At 31.2% G+C, this 21385-nt stretch overlaps 2 protein-coding genes across 3 annotated transcripts in view; one reads left to right on the forward strand and one right to left on the reverse strand.

The window, feature by feature from the left end:
- Positions 1 to 11361, forward strand: part of LOC134682252 (thioredoxin reductase 1, cytoplasmic-like) — a 45434-nt gene extending 34073 nt beyond the window's left edge. For both annotated transcript variants that reach the window (XM_063541754.1, XM_063541753.1), the window contains exons 10-19: positions 559 to 663; positions 998 to 1113; positions 1547 to 1772; positions 2366 to 2464; positions 3913 to 3986; positions 4596 to 4752; positions 5036 to 5143; positions 5438 to 5533; positions 6436 to 6570; positions 9356 to 11361. In XM_063541754.1, the coding sequence (XP_063397824.1) occupies positions 559 to 663; positions 998 to 1113; positions 1547 to 1772; positions 2366 to 2464; positions 3913 to 3986; positions 4596 to 4752; positions 5036 to 5143; positions 5438 to 5533; positions 6436 to 6570; positions 9356 to 9418 (1179 nt within the window). In that variant the 3' untranslated portion in view covers positions 9419 to 11361. The remainder of the gene's footprint in view (positions 1 to 558; positions 664 to 997; positions 1114 to 1546; positions 1773 to 2365; positions 2465 to 3912; positions 3987 to 4595; positions 4753 to 5035; positions 5144 to 5437; positions 5534 to 6435; positions 6571 to 9355) is intronic.
- Positions 11362 to 14175: 2814 nt separating this feature from the next.
- On the reverse strand, positions 14176 to 17239 carry LOC134687694 (toll-like receptor 4). Its single transcript, XM_063548182.1, has one exon. The coding sequence runs from the start codon at positions 17237 to 17239 to the stop codon at positions 14891 to 14893; it is 2349 nt and encodes a 782-aa protein (XP_063404252.1). The 3' UTR covers positions 14176 to 14890.
- Positions 17240 to 21385: the final 4146 nt, after the last annotated feature.

Here is a 21385-nt window from a genome sequence, read left to right on the forward strand (position 1 = left end):
TCCTAACTATATGCTCTAAATCATTTTTATGTTTCTATGTTTTATTTGAATGGTACAAAAATGCTTAATTTAATTACACTATTCCTGTCCTTGAACACATGGAAAGATCTCTTATGATATAGTTGAGTAGAGGGTGTGGGATGCCTTTGATTGAAAAAAGGGGGGTTTGATCTTTCTAGAGATTTAAACCATATTAAGCATAAAATTGTCTAAAAATATATTTGTCAAGGTCCACTCTGAGATATATATTCTGTTTTCTGGAAATAGGCTCCCGTTAAAAAATCCTGGATCCACCCCAAAATGGTTTATTGTCATGAAATATATTGATATGAATTTACCTTTTCTACAAAAATTTCAAGTTTAAATTCATTTCCATTATCTTATATTTAATTCATAAAACAAAAATAATACTTTAAGTTCATGACTACAAAAAACAAAATAAAAATCAATCCAATTTCCCTGTCCAAAATATGCATAGAATGATATATGTGATAGATAATAAAAGTAATGAAAATTTATATTCTGTAATTACTAACAGATTTGAACTTTTTTTTGTAGGACCATATAGGATCTTTAAATTGGGGATACAGAGTGCAGCTACGAGAAAAGAAAGTAGATTATCACAATGCATATGCTCAGTTTGTTGATAAACACACAATAAAGGTAAGTTATATGAATATAAAATTGAATTCAATATGAATAATTTCTGTAACTTTTGGTCTTATCACAAAAATTCTGTTTAATTGACATAAGGTAAAAAACAATTATGCAGATAAAAGAATTGAACCTGTTGAAATTTTGTATTCCTAAATGGCAACAATTGCCAGTAATCAATGGTAATAAGGAAATTTAAAAAAGGAACTTTTTTATATGCTGTTTAAGAAAATTTAATTGAAGATGGAAAAGAGGCTTATGGACACATTCTTGTTTCTTTTCATGATGCAGTTTTTGTGCTTTCAATCTTCACTTTAAAGTTATATATAAATCTTAATTGTAGGGAGTGAACAAAAAAGGAAAAGAAATAATAAAGACAGCAAGACATTTTATTTTGGCTATGGGTGAACGACCACGATACCCAGATATTCCAGGAGCCAAAGAATTTGGCATTACAAGGTAAGGTGACCAATGTCATGACTGTTTATATTGGTAAAATAGGAAGTGTTATAGTTGAGATTAATTACATATAACTTGAACAAGGTAGTAAAATTTATCGACTCATGGTAACAGGACTTAACTCTTGATCACATGGCAATTATTAATAGAAATAGAATCGCATTGCAATCTGTAGGTGAAAGTGTATTTTTAGAGAGAGCTCCAATTAGTTTTTATTATCAGAAATCAATTTTCTGAAAAACTATTTTTTTGGAAACTGCGTAAAAAGGTATTTTGGAATATAGGAACTGATGAAAGCATCTGCATCACTATGGTACATGAAAAGTAATATATATCTATGACAGTGACAGATATATTTTCCTTGCTCCTTAGAATTTCACATGAAAGGGTCTTTGTTACTATTATACTTGTAAAGTAATAATATCTATTACAGTGACGATTTATTTTCCTTGCCTTACTGTCCTGGTAAAACATTGATGGTCGGAGCCTCCTATGTCTCATTGGAATGTGGAGGTTTCCTGAAGGCTATTGGTATGGACGTTACAGTGATGGTCAGATCCATTCTTCTCAGAGGTTTTGACCAGCAGATGGCTGATAAGATTGGCGACTATATGGGATTACATGGCATTGACTTTGTACGACCATGTGTTCCTACAAAGGTAGGTGATAGATCAGGGAATGAAGCGCTTTGTTTTATATAAGCATAAAACAACATCGAAACAGCTATGCAATAGTTCTGGATTACTTTACATAGATTATTTATTTTTATATATAAAAAAAATGCTGGTGATATTTTATGATAAGTGTGTTATAATTATTTGATAATTATTCATTTGAAAATTTCCATTTATGAAAGTGATAAATGAATTAAAAAACAACAAAATTTTCACATCTTCGAATTTAATTGAATTTAAATTTTGTTTAAATGTTCTTAAGTTTTCCAGGTAATTTCCTTATTTGTTATTATGAGATATTTGCAATTAATCTCTATATAAAGGGAGATAACAAGAAAAATATCACTTGGTTTACTTTCATTTTACTAAATTTTTGTATCAGCTTGCTATGCATGTTGTCAGAAATTTTAACGACCTACATCTTATTTTTGTAGTATGAATGAGATTACCATCTGGATAAATAATTGTAAAATAAATAACATTGACAATTTTTTCATTGGGTCTTTTTTAACCTTTAAAATATTTCTTTAAATAGTTTTGATTCTTTTAAAAAATCATTTATTGTTCTTTGCTTGTAGATAGAACAATTACAAGAGAGACAAGATGGAAAACCAGGATTATACAAAGTCTATGGGAAATACAATGATGGTACTGAATATAGTGATGAATTCAATACTGTAAGTAAAAGAGAATGTGTGCCATATTTTGTACATTTTCAATGGATATTTCCCTTTGTGATTGGGTATTTCTCCTTGTGTTTGGGTATTTCCTCTTGTGAAAGGATATTTTCCTTTGTGTATGGATATTTCTCTTTCAACTTTAGTGTTATGGGTCTTTCCCCTTGTCTTTCCTTTGTGTTTGGGTATTTCCTCTTGGGATTGGAAGAAAGGGAATGTTTGATATAGATAATGGTTTGTTAATATTTTGTTGAAATCATAAACAAAAATCGGCACCGAAAACATTGTTTATATAGATGTTTTAATTTTAACAGAAAATAAATCACCAATGTAGCTTCTCATGAAGTAATGAGAACAGTCAAGTTTTGACAAATAATTTTTTTTTACCAGGCAATAACGGATACTTGAACTCCAAAGTGTAATGTTATATCTTACAAAGTAAAAGAAAATCCATAGAAATATGAGGGCATACATGTAAATAAATTTACATAATGGGGATTCATTATAATTTGTGGAATACCAATTTACATGGAACTCGTTGATAGAGGTCATACACCTGAAAAACAAATTTCATTGTTCAATAAAGTGCAAAACTTTAGCATGCTTTGATGCAGTCATTGGCAAAACCACAAATTCAAATAGCATGGAATAAAGAATATATTAATCCATGAACAAAACGGTACTAACTAAATAAATGAATATAAAGTTTAAATACAAAAATAAAGGCAACAATAGTATACTAGTGTTTAATAATCATTAACAGACAGAGGAAAAACAAATCCAGGTTACAAACTAAAGCGAGTGAAACCCAACAGCTATAAGTGAAAAACAATGGAACAAGAGAAATACCGAAGTGCAACAAAACAAAAGCCAACATACATAGAAACGGACTATTTGATAACAACTGCCATATTCCTGACTTGGTATAGGTCATTTTAAGAAAAATTGTGGGTTTTATGCATACTGGTTCAACCATCATTCTTTTTGTATTTTGTCCTTTTAAGTAAATTAAAGTGTGTTGGAGGTTCATAGTGTTGTGTCTTGTTTTGATGTGTCCTTGTTATATCACTCTGGGCATACTTGCCAACCTCTGACAATGGGAAATCATATCATGACATGACATGAAATGTCAAAAAGCGTGTGAAAATGTGTGACGTAGATGCAGAATTTTTAATATGAATGTGGTAATGTTCATAATTTCACATTCAAATTTGTTAATAAAAAAAAAAAATATTTATTCTACTGTAAACTTTTATTGAATTAAACAGTGGTCTGTTATGTTGCTTTTAAAGGCACATAAAAGAGTCTCCGGCTCAAAAAAAGAAATAGTTATAATTGTATTGTTGCTTCATGTAATGTTGGTCTTAATCCAAACTGTCAATTTTCAACAGTTGAGTCAAAAGATATATAATTATATTTTAACAGTTTTATGAATTTTGTATTTGTAGGTTATATTTGCCATTGGAAGAGATCCTTGTACACAAAATATAGGATTAGACAAAGTAGGAGTCCAGATGAGCAAGTAAGTTTTATATTAACTTCGCACTTTATTTGGCATTTTAAACTTTTTTGGATTCGAGCGTCACTGATGAGTCTTTAATAGACGAAACACGCGTCTGGCGTATATATACTAAATTTAGTCCTGGTATCTATGATGAGTTTATTAAATTAAAATGTATGTATGCATTTCTATTTTCAGTAAGGTAATTCTCTAAGTCTTTGCATTTTGACATGAAGTTCAGATCTTGTGACTAGTTTTTTGCACCCCCTTCTAGGCAAAGGGCACATTTTAAAGTGTTACCCTTTACCATCCACCCTTCTGTCTGTCCCAATTGTCATTTCCAAACTCTAACTTGAGTTATCCTCATGCAATTTTATGAAACTTATACATAGTGCAAAGATCTTAAACTTGCAGGCAAGATGTTGAATTCAGGCAATGAGTCACCTACTGTTCTAGAGTTATGTCCCTTTATGCAATAGATACAAATTTCCATCAAATTAAAATTTTTGTCTTCAGTTCAACTCTCAAATTTGAAAGGATTGTAGAATTGTTAAACTAGTAGTCATATGATTTGTTCATTCAAAAATTCTTTGTTAAGCCTGCAAATTCTTATTTATAATTATTTTTCAGAAATGGATTTGTGATATCAAATGATGCTGACCAAACAAACATCTCAAATATTTATGCAATTGGAGATATACTTGAAGGAAAACCAGAACTGACACCAGTAGCTATACATTCTGGTCGCCTGTTGGCAAGGAGACTGTATGAAAATGGAACTTTATTGGTATGTCATCTTTTAAATACTTATTGGTCATTTGTTGGCATTTTGACTATATTCTGGAAAAGAGATAAGCCTTTCTTTACAAATTCAATGTAGTTAAGAATGATAATTTATATAAAAAAAAGAAGAAGATTTTGATATATTCCTATTTGATTTTTGAATTAGCGTGGCTGTTTAACACAATGGTAAATTTTTTTTTGTTATAAAGAAAAACAAATGATGATGTCTTTTATCCAATTTTAACTTTCAACTTATGGTAATAAAGTAAATTGTTTTGTCATTTTAGACTGACTATATAAATGTATGCACCACAGTATTTACTCCACTAGAATATGGCTGCTGTGGTTACTCAGAGGAGGATGCTATACAAAAGTTTGGAGAGGATAAAATAGAGGTAGGCATGCCTAAATATATTTGAGGTTATCTAGAAAAAACTTGACATTAAAAGGGTTTTAAATACTGTATTGAAATTATGCACCACCACCACCTTGTATTCTAAGTATTAAGAAAAGACATGAGATACTAAATAACATTTTTAAATCCTAAATCCTTGGATATTTTACAGGACTAATATTGAAAAGTACAAAAGTATAAAATTACACATACAGTACTCAGTTGTGCTTATTGGTTTTGATCTAGGAAAAAAACCCATTTGAATTTTAATGAATAATTATTGTTTAAAATCTAGGTTTACCACTCAAATTTTTGGCCTCTGGAATGGACAGTGGCAAAAAGAGAAAATGATGCATGCTATGCAAAGCTGATCTGCCTAATCCCAGAAAAGGTAATGTTATATTGTTTATAAAATACATGTCAATGGAAGCAGGGGTATCAGATTGAATTGTGGAATTGTTTCAAATTAACGCAAGCAATTCTGAATATTTCTTTATCTAGCCTTTGCCAGTTAGATAATTTTTTTTTATATTTAAATTGTTTTTCTGTTTTGGTTTTATGAATACAGTTGCTAAGGGAATTTATGCCCTGCCTAGAAGTTCTACCCCAATGACCTAATGATAGCATGCTGTGGGTTAAATTCCATGCTAAATAAAACAAAGAATTTAGTATTGGTTCATGCTGCCACTCCATCAAGACCATCGATTAGTCAGCTTCTTTGCAGAATTTTATTTTGTATTTTTCCTGCAGACATCTACCTTGTGAGATTACAATATAAAAAATGGTTAAGTGTGCAGTTCATACAAAGCAGGAGATCAGTATATTAAATTATATATGTACGCTTGAAAAGAGTTATGCATGTTATATTTGCTGCTGAATGCATATATGATTAAAAGTCATCACAACATGTAACTGACCAATCAATGATTAGCATTTTTGTTATGTAAACAATGTTGAGAGGTGGTGCGGATAAGATTCCTCTAGATTTTCCATAGACTTATTGCAAATTAATTTAATTGATATATATCGTAACCAGTTGAATATAGAAATTTTACTCTTTTGATTATGTTAAAGACACTATATAATATCTCTATTTTGATTTTTAACATACTATAACCTCTGGTTAAAAAATAATCGGCAATATAAATACTCAGTAATCCCCTTCAAATAGATGAAAAATCTAGAGGATTACGGATGGCATCACCTCCTGACAAATGTTAATGCCAGGATGTCCGGATCAGAGAATGGATCAAAACTTTTTGGTCAATGCATACTGATTAATATATTTTACAGGAAAAAGTGATAGGCTTCCATGTTGTGGGACCAAATGCTGGAGAAATTACTCAAGGTTTTGGAACTGCAATTAAATTAGGGGCCACTAAAACTGATTTTGATAACACTATTGGCATACATCCAACATGTGCTGAGGTAAGAATATATATGTTGGATAACAATATTAGTGTTCATAACAAATGTATCTCAATATTTCATTAAGTATGCACACATAAGAACAAAAGATTTGGTAGTGATATGGAGAAATAGTTATGGAGGATAAAAACCAAACAGTCTACACAGAATAGCTTAACATATCTGAGATATTTTTGTTTAGTTACAACTCTAGTTTAGGAGATAAAAAAGATGTGATATGAGTGCCAATTAGACAACTCTCCATCCAAGTCACAATTTGAAAGTGTATTATGTATACAGTCAAGTTATTTAAACCATCTTAGTGGTCTTATGGTAGAGTGATTGCATAAGTACAAGAGCTAAATGTTGGATACCTTGCTGGGTCAAACAAATTTTAAATGACTTGGTAATTGTTGTTTCTATGCCAAGCACACTCCATTTAAAAGTAAAAGCAAAAACTTGTAAGCCTAGGGTCAAAATAATGTGTCCAGGTATGGTGAAAATTTTCCTTGTGACCGTGGCCTTGTGAACTACAATATTGAAACACTGGCTCAGCACATTGATCTAGTACAAAGCACATTGATCTAGTACAAAGCAGGGTTCAAATACATATTGCATGAACATGTTCTCGCCTTTAATAGAGATATAATTTGCCACTGGACATTATCCATCCGTCCATCCGTCTCTTAATGATTTAAAACATAGACAGTAGAATTTGCTTTAATATGTCTGGATGATGGTGTTACAGTTCATCTTTAAAAAATTCCAAACACCCTGACAAAAACCATATTATTCTTATGGAAAGTTTTATTTCCTTCACAACAAAATATGTTTAGTATTAAAATCAATACTGCTCAATTTACTGTACAAACAGGTTTTTTAAGTTTACTTTAATTAACACATTTCATCTTCAACATAATAGTGTTTTTATAAGACTGCAAAAAATTTTAATTTTTTGGTCGTATATTGGTATCACATTGGCGTCGTCCTCTGCGTTGTCGTCATCGTCTGTGTTGTCGTCGTCGTCCGAATACTTTTGGTTTTCGCACTATAACTTTTGTTTAAGTAAATAGAAATCTATGAAATTTAAACATTTATGACCATAAAAGGAAGGTTGGGATTGATTTTGTAAGTTTTGGTCCCAACAGTTTAGGAATTAGGGGCCAAAAAGGGCCCAAATAAGCATTTTCTTGGTTTTCACACTATAACTTTAGTTTAAGTAAATAGAAATCTATGAAATTTTGACACAAGGTTTATGACCATAAAAGGCAGGTTGAGATTGATTTTTGGGAGTTTTGGTTCTAACTGTTTAGGAATAAGGGGCCAAAAAAGGGCCAAAATGAGCATTATTCTTGGTTTTTGCACAATAACTTTAGTATAAGTTAATAGAAATCAATGAAAATACAACACAAGGTTTATGAACACAAAAGGAAGGTTGGGATTGATTTTGGGAGTTGAGATCCCAACAGTTTAGGAATAACGGCCAAAAAGTTGACCAAAAAGCATTTTTCTTGGTTTTTGCACCATAACTTAAGTATAAGTAAATAGAAATCTATGAAATTTAAACACAAGATTTATGACCATAAAAGGAAGGTTGGGATTGATTTTGGGAGTTTTGGTCCCAACAATTTGGGAATAAGGGGCCGAAAGGGTCCAAAACTAAACTTTGTTTGATTTCAACAAAAATTGAATAATTGGGGTTCTTTGATATGCCAAATCTAAGTGTGTATGTAGATTCTTAAAATTTGGTCCTGTTTTCAAATTGGTCTACATTAAGGTCCAAAGCGTCCAAAATTAAACTAAGTTTGATTTTAACAAAAATTAAATTCTTGGGCTTCTTTGATATGCTGAAACTAAACATATACTTAGATTTTTGATTATGGGCCCAGTTTTCAAGTTGGTCCAAATGGGGATTCAAAATTATTATATTAAGTATTGTGCAATAGCAAGAAATTTTCAATTGTACAGTATTCAGCAATAGCAAGAAATCTTCAATTGTGCAGTATTGTGCAATTGCAAGAAATTTTCCATTGCACAATATTGTTCAATAGCAAGAAATCTTCAATTGCACAGTATTGTGCAATAGCAAGTATTTTCAATTGCACAGTATTGCGCAATAGCAAGAAATATCTAACTGCACAATATTGGGCAATAGCAAGAAGTTTTCAATTGGAGTTATCTTTCTTTGTCCAGAATAGTAGTTGAATCAACTTAAATCATTGTTTTATACAATATACAATGTATTTTTACTTTTACTACCAACTGATAAATTAAAACAATCTTCACCATTCAGTGATAACAAGCACCTTTTTTTACATTTTAATATTTTATGATGAATTTAAATGAGCAGTTATTGTTGCAAACTCCATTAGAAATTTTAATTGAGATCAGTTTTGGAATAAGGGAAAGAGTAATGTGGGAAAAAAATTGGGGGGGGGGGGGGGGGTCAATTTATCTCATTTCAGATTTCATAAATAAAAAGAAAATTTCTTCAAACATTTTTTTGAGAGGATTAATATAACAGCATAGTGAATTGCTCAGAGGCAAAAAAAAAATTTAAGTTCATTCGACCACATTCATTCTGTGTCAGAAACTTTTGCTGTGTCAACTATTTAATCACAATCCAAATTTAGACCTGAATCCAGCTTGAATGTTGTGTCCATACTTGCCCCAACCATTCAGGATTCAACCTCTGCAGTCGTATAAAGCTGTGCCCTGCGGAGCATCTGATTAACCACTAGTTAGCATTTTTACAAACTTATAGAGTTGTTTCCCCTTGTGATTTTTCAATGCTTGTTTTTTTCAGACATTTACCACATTGGATGTCACAAAAAGAGGTGGTGGTAGTATAGACACTGCTGGTTGCTGAGGTTAGATCCTGCTGTTGAATAAAATCTCATCCTAAAATTTCTGCTAAATTATAAGACAAAAGTGCTGATAGGACTTATATCATTAACAATATGTGACATGTTGAATGTAATACATGTATGGTATTAAGAAATAACTGTGTAAACCAAATTGAAGACAATTTCACTATCTGTTTACATGAAACAATGTTTTTGATTTTTAGGTAACCATGATAGCTGTAGAAATTTCTGAAAGGCCATCTTACAAAACTCTTGCCAGACTTTAAACAAAAGTCAAAGAGATTATGATATTATTTCTTAAAATTAAGACCACACATAATGAGCAATGTAAATCTGAAGTTTATATATTGAAAACCTGCTGACGTATGTAAAATCTACAGACAGATATGTTATTGTATGTGTTAAAATGTATATTTACCAATGTCTTTCATGACTGTTGTCAGCTGTGGTACATTCCAAAGAAACACCAAAGAAGCTCAACACCACTGTAATACTAACTTAGTATGCAGAAGTTTTATCAATTGTGTGGATTTGTTTACAGAGGTTTTTGTTTATGAGTTATCGTTAAATAAGGTTTAAGTGTATTTTTCATTGAGATTTCTGTATAAAATATTTTAAAAAGAGTTATTTGTAGGTCAGATTGAAGAAGTTCAAGAATATTGTTTTTTAAATTTGTTAAATGATTTAGAATATGTGTCAAATTTTTCAGTTTTACAGAAATTTGTAGAAAGAGTAACTAGATTTTTGTAAACATTTTTCTGAATCTATTGCTGATCCTTTGTAAATAAGTTGATAAAAAACCAAATTTAAATGGTTATAGAAAGAAAACAAGCATGGGAACTGCAAAAAAATCTTGAGTAGTTGATTAATATCCGTTTTTCATTTCGATTCTTTTACATATATATAAGAAAATGTTAAGGACTACTTCAACTTGACCTAAATTTAAAAAAATAAGATTTAGATGATTTACATACATTTTTAAGTTTTAAATTGTGTCCTTGGTTATCAGCCATTGTCTATAGAAGCAGTATTTGGGATGAGATCAACAGCAGGATTTCAAGGTCATAAGGGCTACAATATAACTGTGCATTTGTATAGTGCCTGAATGATGGACATGTTTGTAAACCTCAGAATGAGGCTAGACATGACCGGAAATGTTATTTTGTGCTCTTAGTAATTATAAGATATTTGATATTTTTGTTTACTACTTAATATACCAAAAATCGCATTAACTGTTTATACAATGTATTTATATTAAGGTAGTTGAGCAACAATGTAAATATCTTTAATGTTTTTTTAGTGCTAGATTGTTATTATTATACATGAAATTAACTTTTGTTCATATTTACATTATCATGATTATTAAAATTGAACAATGTTATTTATTAGCTTTATGAAGATTGAATTACATTCAACCTAATTGTATATATAATATCTGCACCATCCAAAATGAAAAATAAGCAGGTTCAAGATTACCAGTTTTTATAGCTGAATTATTTGAGTATGTTTGAAGAACAATGAAGTTCAGAATTACCAATTTTTACAACTAATTTATTTGAGTATGTATGAAAAAGAATGAAGTTCAGGATTACCAATTTTTACAGGTAATCTATTTGAGTATGTTTGAAGGGTCAGGATTGAGTTTGAATGTTTATTTTTTTTATTTTACATGTTCATGTTTTACCTTAATACAGAACAATTGCATTGATAGGGATTTTGTTAGATATTAGAACTGAAAGCTATGTAGATTTAAAAATAGGATATTTTAGGATAAATTAATGATAGCATGATTTTCTTGTATTTTCTTTCTGGTATCTGTAATTTTGATTTTAATTATATTAATTGAGCACAACAGCATTGACTTAAAATTTTGATTGTTACTGTCCTTGTAGTTTATTTGTAATGATCTGAAAAACTGAAATAATTAAATTTGAAAGAAATTGAATAGTTATGTTTTATTATCAAACCCATTGTGTCCAAGTGTCTCATGCATTTAGTAGCTTTGTAACCAAGGAATTCATCTTCAGAATCGATAGTGAAATTTATCATTAGTACCATGATAAGCTCATTTGGCACTATGGGCAAAATGTTTCTTACAAAAAGATGGAGCCAATACTTGGGTTTGTTAGCCCTTAGCTGTCTTTATTGACTGTGGCTTGAGGTATATGGGGAGGGTTGAAATCTAAAATAAACATGTTTAACCCCGACACATTTTTGCGCCTGTCTGAAGTCAGGAGCCTCTGGCCTTTGTTAGTCTTGTATGATTTTTAATTTAAGTTTCTTGTGTATAATTTAGAGTTTAGTATGACATCCATTATCACTGAACTAGTATATATATTTGTTTAGGGGCCAGCTGAAGGACAACTCTGGGTGGGGGAGTTTCTTGCTGTATTGAAGACCCATTGGTGGCCTTCTGCTGTTGTCTGTTCTATGATCGGTTGTTGTCTCTTTGACATATTCCCTGTTTCCATTCTCAATTTTAGTTTTAAAAAAAATCACCATGTCCACAACTTGAATTACCTCAACCACAAACTTGAGCTAAACAAACTAAACAACAAAAATACAGAGATCCAAAGAAAAATTCTAAACTTGAAAGTCCATAGTCAACTAGAAGAATCAAAAGTAGAAGGTCCCTCTCAAACTTCCACATTACCTTTGGACGCCCTGGGTTTTTGTCGAGAAAGCGCGACATAGGGATAGTGATTCAGCGGCAGCAGCGTTAGCTAAGTTACTTGAAGCTTTATATTTTAGAACGTGGTGGACCTGGATGCTTCATACTTTGTATATGGATACCTCATGTTACGAAGTTTCCGTCAGTCACATGTCCAATGTCCTGGACCTTATTTTCATGGTTCAGTGACTACTTGAAAAAAAAGTTAAGATCTTTTATAATGTTCAATTCTCTCTTATTATAAGTGATAGGATAAATATATTTGTATGTGCATTCCTTGCAAGGTCCTCATGTCCGTCAGACAGTTTTCAATTGACCTCACGCTCATTTCATGGATCAGTGAACAAGGTTAAGTTTTGGTGGTCAAGTCCATATCTCAGATACTATAAGCAATAGGTCTAGTATATTCGGTGTATAGAAGGACTAAGGTGTACATGTCCAACTGGCAGGTTTCATTTGACCTTGACCTTATTTTCTTTATTCAGTGGTTATAATTAAGTTTGAGTTTTGGTCTTCTTTTCTAATACTATATGCAAAAGGTCAACTATATTTGGTGTATGGGTTTTATTTTATAATCTTTATGTCAGTCGCGCAGGTTTTTTTTACCCTGACCTCATTTTCACAGTCCACTGCTGTGTTAAGTTTTTGTGTTTTGGTCTGATTTTATTAAACTATAAGCAATTCATTTGTTAAAGTCTTTGTGACAGTTCGAATAAGACACAACATTGAAAAGTAGACCATACAACACAATCCCCATCACAAGAGTGTACACGCTGGAATGTCTCGCCTTCTTTACTTATCGTGGATAATATGTTGACAGTCCTTAATATAAAGCTTTATTAGAGGTAACTGGTGAGATCACGAACCGACGAATAATGACGAACGAACGTATTGGGAGCAGTGATTTTCATATTATGTTCGAGTTTTTCGTGTCCTTTTCGTACCTTTGTCTATTTATGTACTTAGTTTCCATACAACTCTCAGCTAAATTAAGAATCTTTCACAGTCAAGGGGTACAATCAAAATCACATGATGGATATACACACACCGGAAGTAACAGTCGAGCAGACCGCTTAAAAGGTAAGTAGTCGTATTAACTTGTGTATATCAATAAAATTTAATAAATAAGGTAGTGCACCGAATGTCGGATACTATCTAGTTTTGAAATACACTATTATCCTTGCTGGAAAGCGTGCACTTAATGCTAACACTTCGTCACAGTTCCAAAATTTACAAAAATGACTATGTCGAAGTGTTTGCAATAACTGCACGCTTTCTAGCAAAAACAATTGTGTATTTTAAAACTACACACTATCCGACATTCGGTTTGCCAACTTATTAATAAAAATTTAATTGATATAAACAAGAAAATACAACTACTAACCTTTCAAGCGGCGAGTTCGACTGTAACTTCCTGTGTGTGTATATCCATCAAGTGATTTTGATTGTACCCCTTGACAGTAAAGACTCATATTTTATAAGATAGAGGCTAGATAAAAATGAGTCTTAAATCATTCACACAATGTCGGTCAATATGGTGACCAGCTCTCCAAGGCAAAGTATATGACTATTGTAATGACCCGTTTGAGTAGTGTCTATTTGTGCCAATTTAAAATTAATTTTGTAAACGTTTGAAATGATATAATGTTTACATATAATAGTTTGTTAAACTTTTATTTTGTAATTAACAATATAAAGCAAGAATTATAAATGACACACTTTGATATGTTTACGCTTTACATATATATATATATATATATATATACAACTCGTCTAAACATCAACCCAACAATGTTAGATCTGTAAATTTGCTTTCGCAAATTTTTGGTTCTTCCCTCGCCGGGATTCGAACCCATGCTACTGTGATATCGTGACACCAAATCGCCTGCACTGCAGCCGTCCCTATATATATATATATATAACCTGTTGAAGTTTTCTTATAGAACCAGATTAATTTTCAATTTATTTAACATTAAATGTGCTTCTCTACAATAAATTGTTTGGTTAAACGTTCGTCTGGTTTTGCACAATACCTAAAGAAAGCCATCAAAGATAAAAGCTATCATAAAAGTACAGGAACACTTGATCTAATGAAAGTTTCGTGCAACAACACGTTTAAAGCATTTAATTTCATTTTGAACAACAAACAGGAAGCCATAAAAATACAAAAGACATAAATTATATAAACAAGTGATTTCATGAAAGTTTCGTACACGAATATGTTAATTTTGAAAGCTATTAATTTCCTTATCTGCGTAACATTGTTTGTTTAAACTTCATTATGTTTTAAACAATTTACAAAAAGCCCTGACCGAAAAAAAAATCTAACTGACATGAATCGGGGACAAATTTAGACCTTTGATCTGATTAAAGTCTGAATAAAGTGTCGTACCATAAAAAAAAAAAAACCAGTAGAACTTATCTAGCATTTTATTTCTCTTTCTTCATAAATTTGTTTATTTAAATTTTGATTTTGTTTTTTGTACAATTCAGACTTGTGTCAACGATAAAAGCTTAATATGTAAATCTGTTAGACCAAAATTACAAAAGGCCTGTCGAATATTTCGGATAAAACCAGATCAATTGTCAAAATTGGCTAGCATTCTTTTTCCTTATTTAATTTAAAACAGTGATGACACCCATATTCAATTTATCCTTTCACTTCCTTTCATAAAATTAATCTTAATTGTGAAAATAAGATTTAGAACTAGGCAAATAATTCTTCTTTCAAAATAGCCACATTTCAATGATTTAAAGGAACATTAAACTACTTCTTTTCCCAAAAAATCTTTTGGAAAAGTATTCAATTTGACAATTCCTGTTTCAAATTCTCCCAGAACACTGTATCGCCATATTCGTCATTCGGAAACTCTATGTACGATTTTGATTGCACGAGTTCCAATACAATCAAAGGTAGAGTATTTGTTGGAATCTGTTCAAGAAAGATTAAATATACAATGTTTTCCCCATCTCGTGAGTAAATACTCTCCATTCGCGCCATGTTAAATTCAAACATGCACCAGTAGGAGTTTAAGAAATTGTTACTAATGATGCAAACTGTTTTACGACTCCTATGTATGGCATCGGTAATGTTGGCAGCGATGTCTTTTCCAACAAGAAAATCGCGTTTATGAGCACACACCCGCAATTCTCCATCTCTTTCAACATGCTTGATAAATTTTTCATGAACAAAATTCTGGTCTTCGTCAGCATAGGAAACAAATGCATCAAAATCATAAGACAGATCATTTTTCAATATGCTCGGCGCTTTTTTATATTTCAGTTTTGCCATAAAGTAAAGATATCTAAGCTTCCATCGATATCTATATATAATGCCAGTGGTTACCGTTACAACGGAAAGAACCAACGCCGAACAAATACCGAATATCAATCCAAAATACGAAGAACATTCTTTTTCAAGCAGTTGTTCAAGGTCTTTCGGATGTGCAAGAGATATTTTGGTAAGATTTGACAGCTGACAGGAATAAGATTTTAACCCTTTGAAACGAATCTCTGTTGCTGCCATCCACCTTATAAAGTTAATGTTGCTACACATACATTTGATTGGGTTCTCGCTTAAGTCTACTGTGAAATTTGTGCTGTATTTTGCAACTGTCTCAAGATTTGCCGTTGCATCGTTATCCAGAAATCGTATCATATTGTTTGAGATATCCAAAAAAGTCAGTTTTCTCATGTGATCAATTTTAAATTGCACGTTTTCTAACACATTTCGTTTTAAATGTATTTCTTTTATAGTATGAACAGTCTCTAAAATCAAAAACGGCAATTTTGGTATTCTGTTGTCTGATAAATCAATGATTTCTAGTTGTTCCAAATGTTTAAAAATCTCTCCCTTTTCATCATTTGGCAAAACAAATCCTAACAAATTATTCTGCAGCAGAAGGCTCTTGAGTTTTGGAGTTCCTTGAAAAAAAAAGTTAGAAATGTTCGAACAGAAATTGTTTGACAAATTTAACTCGTGTAAATGATCCAAACCGAGTATTGGACCTTTCAAAGAATAAAATACGTTGAAGGAAAAATCTACCTTTTCCAGCACATTATAACCGAATCTAAGCCTTGGAATCTCAAATTGTGTTGAACTAGCCGTGTAATACAAAACAGTTAGCTTTTCAGGTAGATTAATTGTGTTAAAGTAGTCAATTTTTAAACCAGCATTATATAACCTTATTCTCCTAGTCCGTGTTGAAACCTGATGTGAGCCTACAACATTGTTATACTCGTATAGAGTTTGTTCATCATACGTTTCTTTCATATCAGACATGCAAAAGTCTTCATTTCCTGGATAGTGAGACATGCCTGTATTTGAAACATTGATAATCTCTGCTGATAACTGTCGAAACTCGAACATATATAGTCCGTATGAAAGCTGATTATCACCAATCGAAATTTTTTGTATTGTTTTTGGCAACAGACTTATTGCCCCTGTTTCTATTAATTGGATGCGATTGCTGTCAACATATATTTCTCTTAGCTTCGTATGTCTAAGGGGTAAAAAATCCGCCTTCATCAAGACCTGATTCATCGAAAATGTCGGAACTAACTTTTGAAATTTGAAAATTTCAATTGATGTGTTTGATAAATCATTGGTGACGTTATCTAGTCCTCGAAATCCCAGCCGCGTGTTATATGATATGTCCAAAAATTCAAGTTGTTGCATATGTGCGAATGTACCTTTCCATATACTGTACAAGCTGTTGTTTGACACATCTAAGTAACGTAACGTTTTAATTCCTGCGAAAGTGTTATTATCAATTTCTTTAAGCTTGCACGATGAAGACGATAAATCCAAATCGGTCAGAAATTTTAGTCCTTTTAACTGCTGACCGAAAGTCATACCATTTGTAAAAGTTGCGTTTAGAATTACTAGACTGTGAACTAAAGATATGTCTGGGAATATAGTAAATGAATTATTCCTTAAGTTCAGGTGTCGTAAATTTTTAAGATATTTAAAGTATACTTTCGGTATTTCTTTGTTGTTCCCTAGTTGGTTGTATTGTATATTCAAGCGCAATAAGTTGTTCAGTCCTTTAAACGAATTTGGAACCAGATTAGCAAGAAGGTTATGTGAAAGGTCCAAGTCTTCAAGCTCACTGTGACCAGAGAAGATTCCTCCTTGAATAGATTCTATCATATTTCGAGCTAAAATGAGAGTTTTTGTTGAGCTAGGAAATGTCGGAATATGAGAAAAATTCCGTCCCGAGCAGTCAATTTGAAACTTTATATGTGTGCACAATCTAGTATTTCTCTTTGTGTTTCCTGCTCCAGATGTTGTATAGCGGCAGATGGTCGATATGACCAACCAAAGAGTAAGTGAATATGTTGAAAGCATGACGTCACACTAAGAAAACAAAATAAAGAGGCTAAGTCAAAAATATAGATATTTTTTTATATTTTTATTTAGTAATTGATTTATTTAGTAGTATTCAGCGTGATATTCTCTCACTGGTCATAGACCAGGCTCCTTAACTTCAAGACTGAGTTGAAATGGGATATATTCTGTTATTTTGTCTATATCTAAAAACACAGAAGTTGTTCGATTTTCAATTCTAGTACATCTATTGAAAAGATAAAGATAAAAAATACAAAACAAAGCGAGTACGTGATTGACATAGAAAGCGTCTGCTCGACCAAATTTAAAGTTAGAAGGATGAATCCCTGCGATTTTATATTAATCGACAATAAATGAGACACGGACATTTCGTATATGTTATCCAATCTGTGATGGTTATTTTAAACGTATTTAGAATAGTTTAATATAAAATCGCAGTGCTTTTTCGTCATAGATTTGATTGTATTAATGTAATGTTTGCATTGTGGCATGCACAGGGTTACAACCCTAAATAAAGCCGGCGACGAAATGAAATCTAGACCAGCGAAAGCGCTGTTTTATGTTAATTAAAAAATAATCTAAAATATCAAGCAATGAATATAAGTTTATTCAATACGGATAACAAAAATGACATTAAAAGTCTCCCTTGTATTTGTTAACGTCATACTATTGTTAACGTCAATCAATTTACTGTAACACTAATGTATATTCGCCACGTTACCTGAAGATAAGTGAAAGCAGTGAAAGCGGTAGTAAAGGTGATGAATTGAAATGTTTTCATCTTTTATTAATTTTCTTATATTTAAATACAAAATGCCTTAATCTTGAAAGGTTATCAGAAAAGGTAAACTCGCAACATACTGCACAGTGTATGCCGTTTATTATTAAAATATAATAAAGTGTAAGTGCTATAATTATAAACAAACCTTGACGAGGTAGCTCTATTAACGAAAATGCAAAACAATATGAACAAGGGTGTTTATAATTAAGGAACATAACAATTAATCCATGGTTGATATTAATATTTTCCTTGTTATTATTTCCGCTTGAATTTCAAACGTGACATATGTACCATAGATAGTGATCTTTAATAGTGAAACAAACAGTTTTCATTTTATAGTGTTTCTTCCTAATTATCAGACCTGTTAATGGTTATCCATCTTTCTCGAATTCGGATAATTTGATATTATTTCGTTAAAAAATCAAAGAATAAAAAATGAAACAGCAGCATGAATTTTGTATAAAATGTGTCATGCGTATACATACCTCATATGACTACCTTAATGCGTGAGTCAACCAGGTGTTTACTCTATTTGAAAATGCCAAATTCTACGTAGTACTACATGCGTATAAAGCTAGAACAGGGAAAATCAAGGGAAATACCAACAAAATTGATGAATAGGCAGTACCGATAAAATTAAAAACTTGGCTTGTGAAAGCAAAACATCATATACTATGAACAAATTTATATCCGCAAGCTAGTATTGATTTTGCGATAAGAAAAATCACGAGATTAAATTAATTTTCCGAAATATGAAAACTGAGGCATAGTTAGGAATTCCCAAAATAAATTGTCGCAGTTGGTGTACCTTAAACAGTTTATTTAAAACATATCTCACTTATATGTTCAAACATTAAGTAAAACATTGAAACTGTTCTAATCTGTTTAAATATTAAAATCCTCTACAAAAAAAAAAGAAACATTTTCCATTGACTATTGTTGAATCGAAAAAGAAACAGATAGTTCGTTGTATTCAACAGAGACAATCTTTTGTATTGAAACTCCTCATGGTGATAAGCAGACTAGAATCGCCCCAAATTATATTAAAGAACAAATATATATTTCGATAAATTCAATGTTCAATATTCAATATGAAACAGTATAATAATTGTTTCATGGAAAGTACTATACAGAATTGTACTACATGTTGTACGTGATTTTATTTCTAGGTGTAGCAATAATCACATTTTTCCAGATTTTAATAAACGTGCTAAATCCCTGATATGTGTTTTAGTTGATTTTAGTCGCTGATGCATGATTATTTTATTTTTAATTGTTTTTGGCTTTTAACTGGCTCTCAGTAAATGCTTGTACTCTGAAATCGTATTTTCTTGTTAATTCGATCGGTTGATACTGTTTATAATTTTTTTTTGTTTTTTATATAAATATGGATCTTGTCTATATACAAGCTTTGATTATTTGGAAAATCTACTAATTTTCACTTCTTCGTACTACATTTGTATGAACATCAAGATTATTCTCCTTAAATCTGTAAAGGGAAGTTTTAGCTAGTTCTAATTGTATAGTTTTATTGTTGATTTTCACCCTAATTTGTATCTAGGGTTAAAGTTTGTATTTATATGACAGAACTTTTTTTGTATTCCTAATTATTGGAAGAATTTTATAGACATAAGTAGTATTCATAAAACGACAAAGTTATTTTTCATTTACCTGTAGATATTATTAAAACCTTTTGTTTTCAAAAGTGATTATTTTTGAAGGGTTAAATATTTCACGATGGTGTCTTGTCACGGCTTTATTTGGACTTGTTTGTTTCCTTTTTGGCCTTGAATGTTTGTCCCTAATATTTTATTAACTGTGTATTTGCATTCATGTATCGCAGATCAAAAAATATAAGTTCATAGTGTGTCAATTTATGTTTTTTAATTGAGTTAAGCCTTCCAATTGATATTTGATCGTGTGGTTTTCTATGCTGTTATGTAATGATATTGTTTCAGAAAAAGGGAGAAGGTTTGGTACCATTAATACGTTTAATCCCGCTGCAAATGTTTGCACCTGTTCTAAATCAGGAATCTGATGTACAGTAGTTGTCGTTTGTTTAAGTAATTTATACGTATTTCTCTCGTTTCTCGTTTTTTGTATAGATTAGACCGTTGGTTTTCCGGTTTGAATGGTTTTACACTAGTAATTTCGGGACCCTTTAAAGCTTTTTGTTCCGTTTGAGCCAAGGCTTCGTTTTGAAGGCCATACATTGACCTATATATGTATACTTTTATAAATTTTTATTTGGATGGCGAGTTGTCTAATTTGCACCCACACCACATCTTCCTGTATCTATTCATGATCAAATACACAATTGAAAAGGAGGTAAAGAAGAAAGGATAATCGCCACGCATTCATATGATTGGAAATAAAATGAATTAAACAATAAACGTACTTTAGAAACATTGGTTGTAACTACATTTGAAAAGATCCACTCAAGCCCATATATTTTTTTCGATAAGACATTGCGGGCTAATTATACGTCTTTCACTATTAATCAAACTCTCATCAGCAACAATTTCTGCGAGAATAGTGTGCGATCTGCACGCAAAGTGTACATCATGTGCAATTTATTTACTAAATCCGAAATCGAATCGGAGGTAGCTGTGTGCACATTCATCCATCTAACCAAAATGTTCGGCATTTGTAGAAGCAGTTATTAGTGTCCATATTGTTGTATAATTATTTAATCTCATTTGAGGTGACTTATACATGTTATAGGTCTTTTAGGCCTGTTGCAATAATATTAATATTCATCAGATCTTAAATGTTTATAATCTGTACATATTTACACATGTCAATTTACTTTCTTACAGTTTACAAATAGACTGTTTTCATTTCAACACGTATCGAATTGAAATAAATTGAGGTAATTTAATTCAAAATATGAAATCTAAACTTCAATACAATAGTATATCATCTTTTATATAATAGCCGAAGTAAATCTTTAAGAAATTGTTAACATACTTTACCGTATGAAACTTTATGCGAACACATTTTAAGTTGATTGTTTTTTTTTATTCATTTGAATTTTCATTTCCTTATGTGACCTCACAATAAAAACAATGACGAGATGCCTTTAGTTACGATAATATCTCAATTCAATTTTATTCATAAAAAACAGCAATAAATGTTTTATGTGTATAATTTTTTTGTAAAATAAC

This window comes from Mytilus trossulus, chromosome 1, assembly GCF_036588685.1.
Source record: "Mytilus trossulus isolate FHL-02 chromosome 1, PNRI_Mtr1.1.1.hap1, whole genome shotgun sequence".
Classification (NCBI taxonomy): domain Eukaryota; kingdom Metazoa; phylum Mollusca; class Bivalvia; order Mytilida; family Mytilidae; genus Mytilus; species Mytilus trossulus.

Bases quoted from the DNA above. Each gene is read 5' to 3' on its own strand.
- LOC134687694 (XM_063548182.1), bottom strand. From the start codon at position 17,239: ATGATAGAATCTATTCAAGGAGGAATCTTCTCTGGTCACAGTGAGCTT.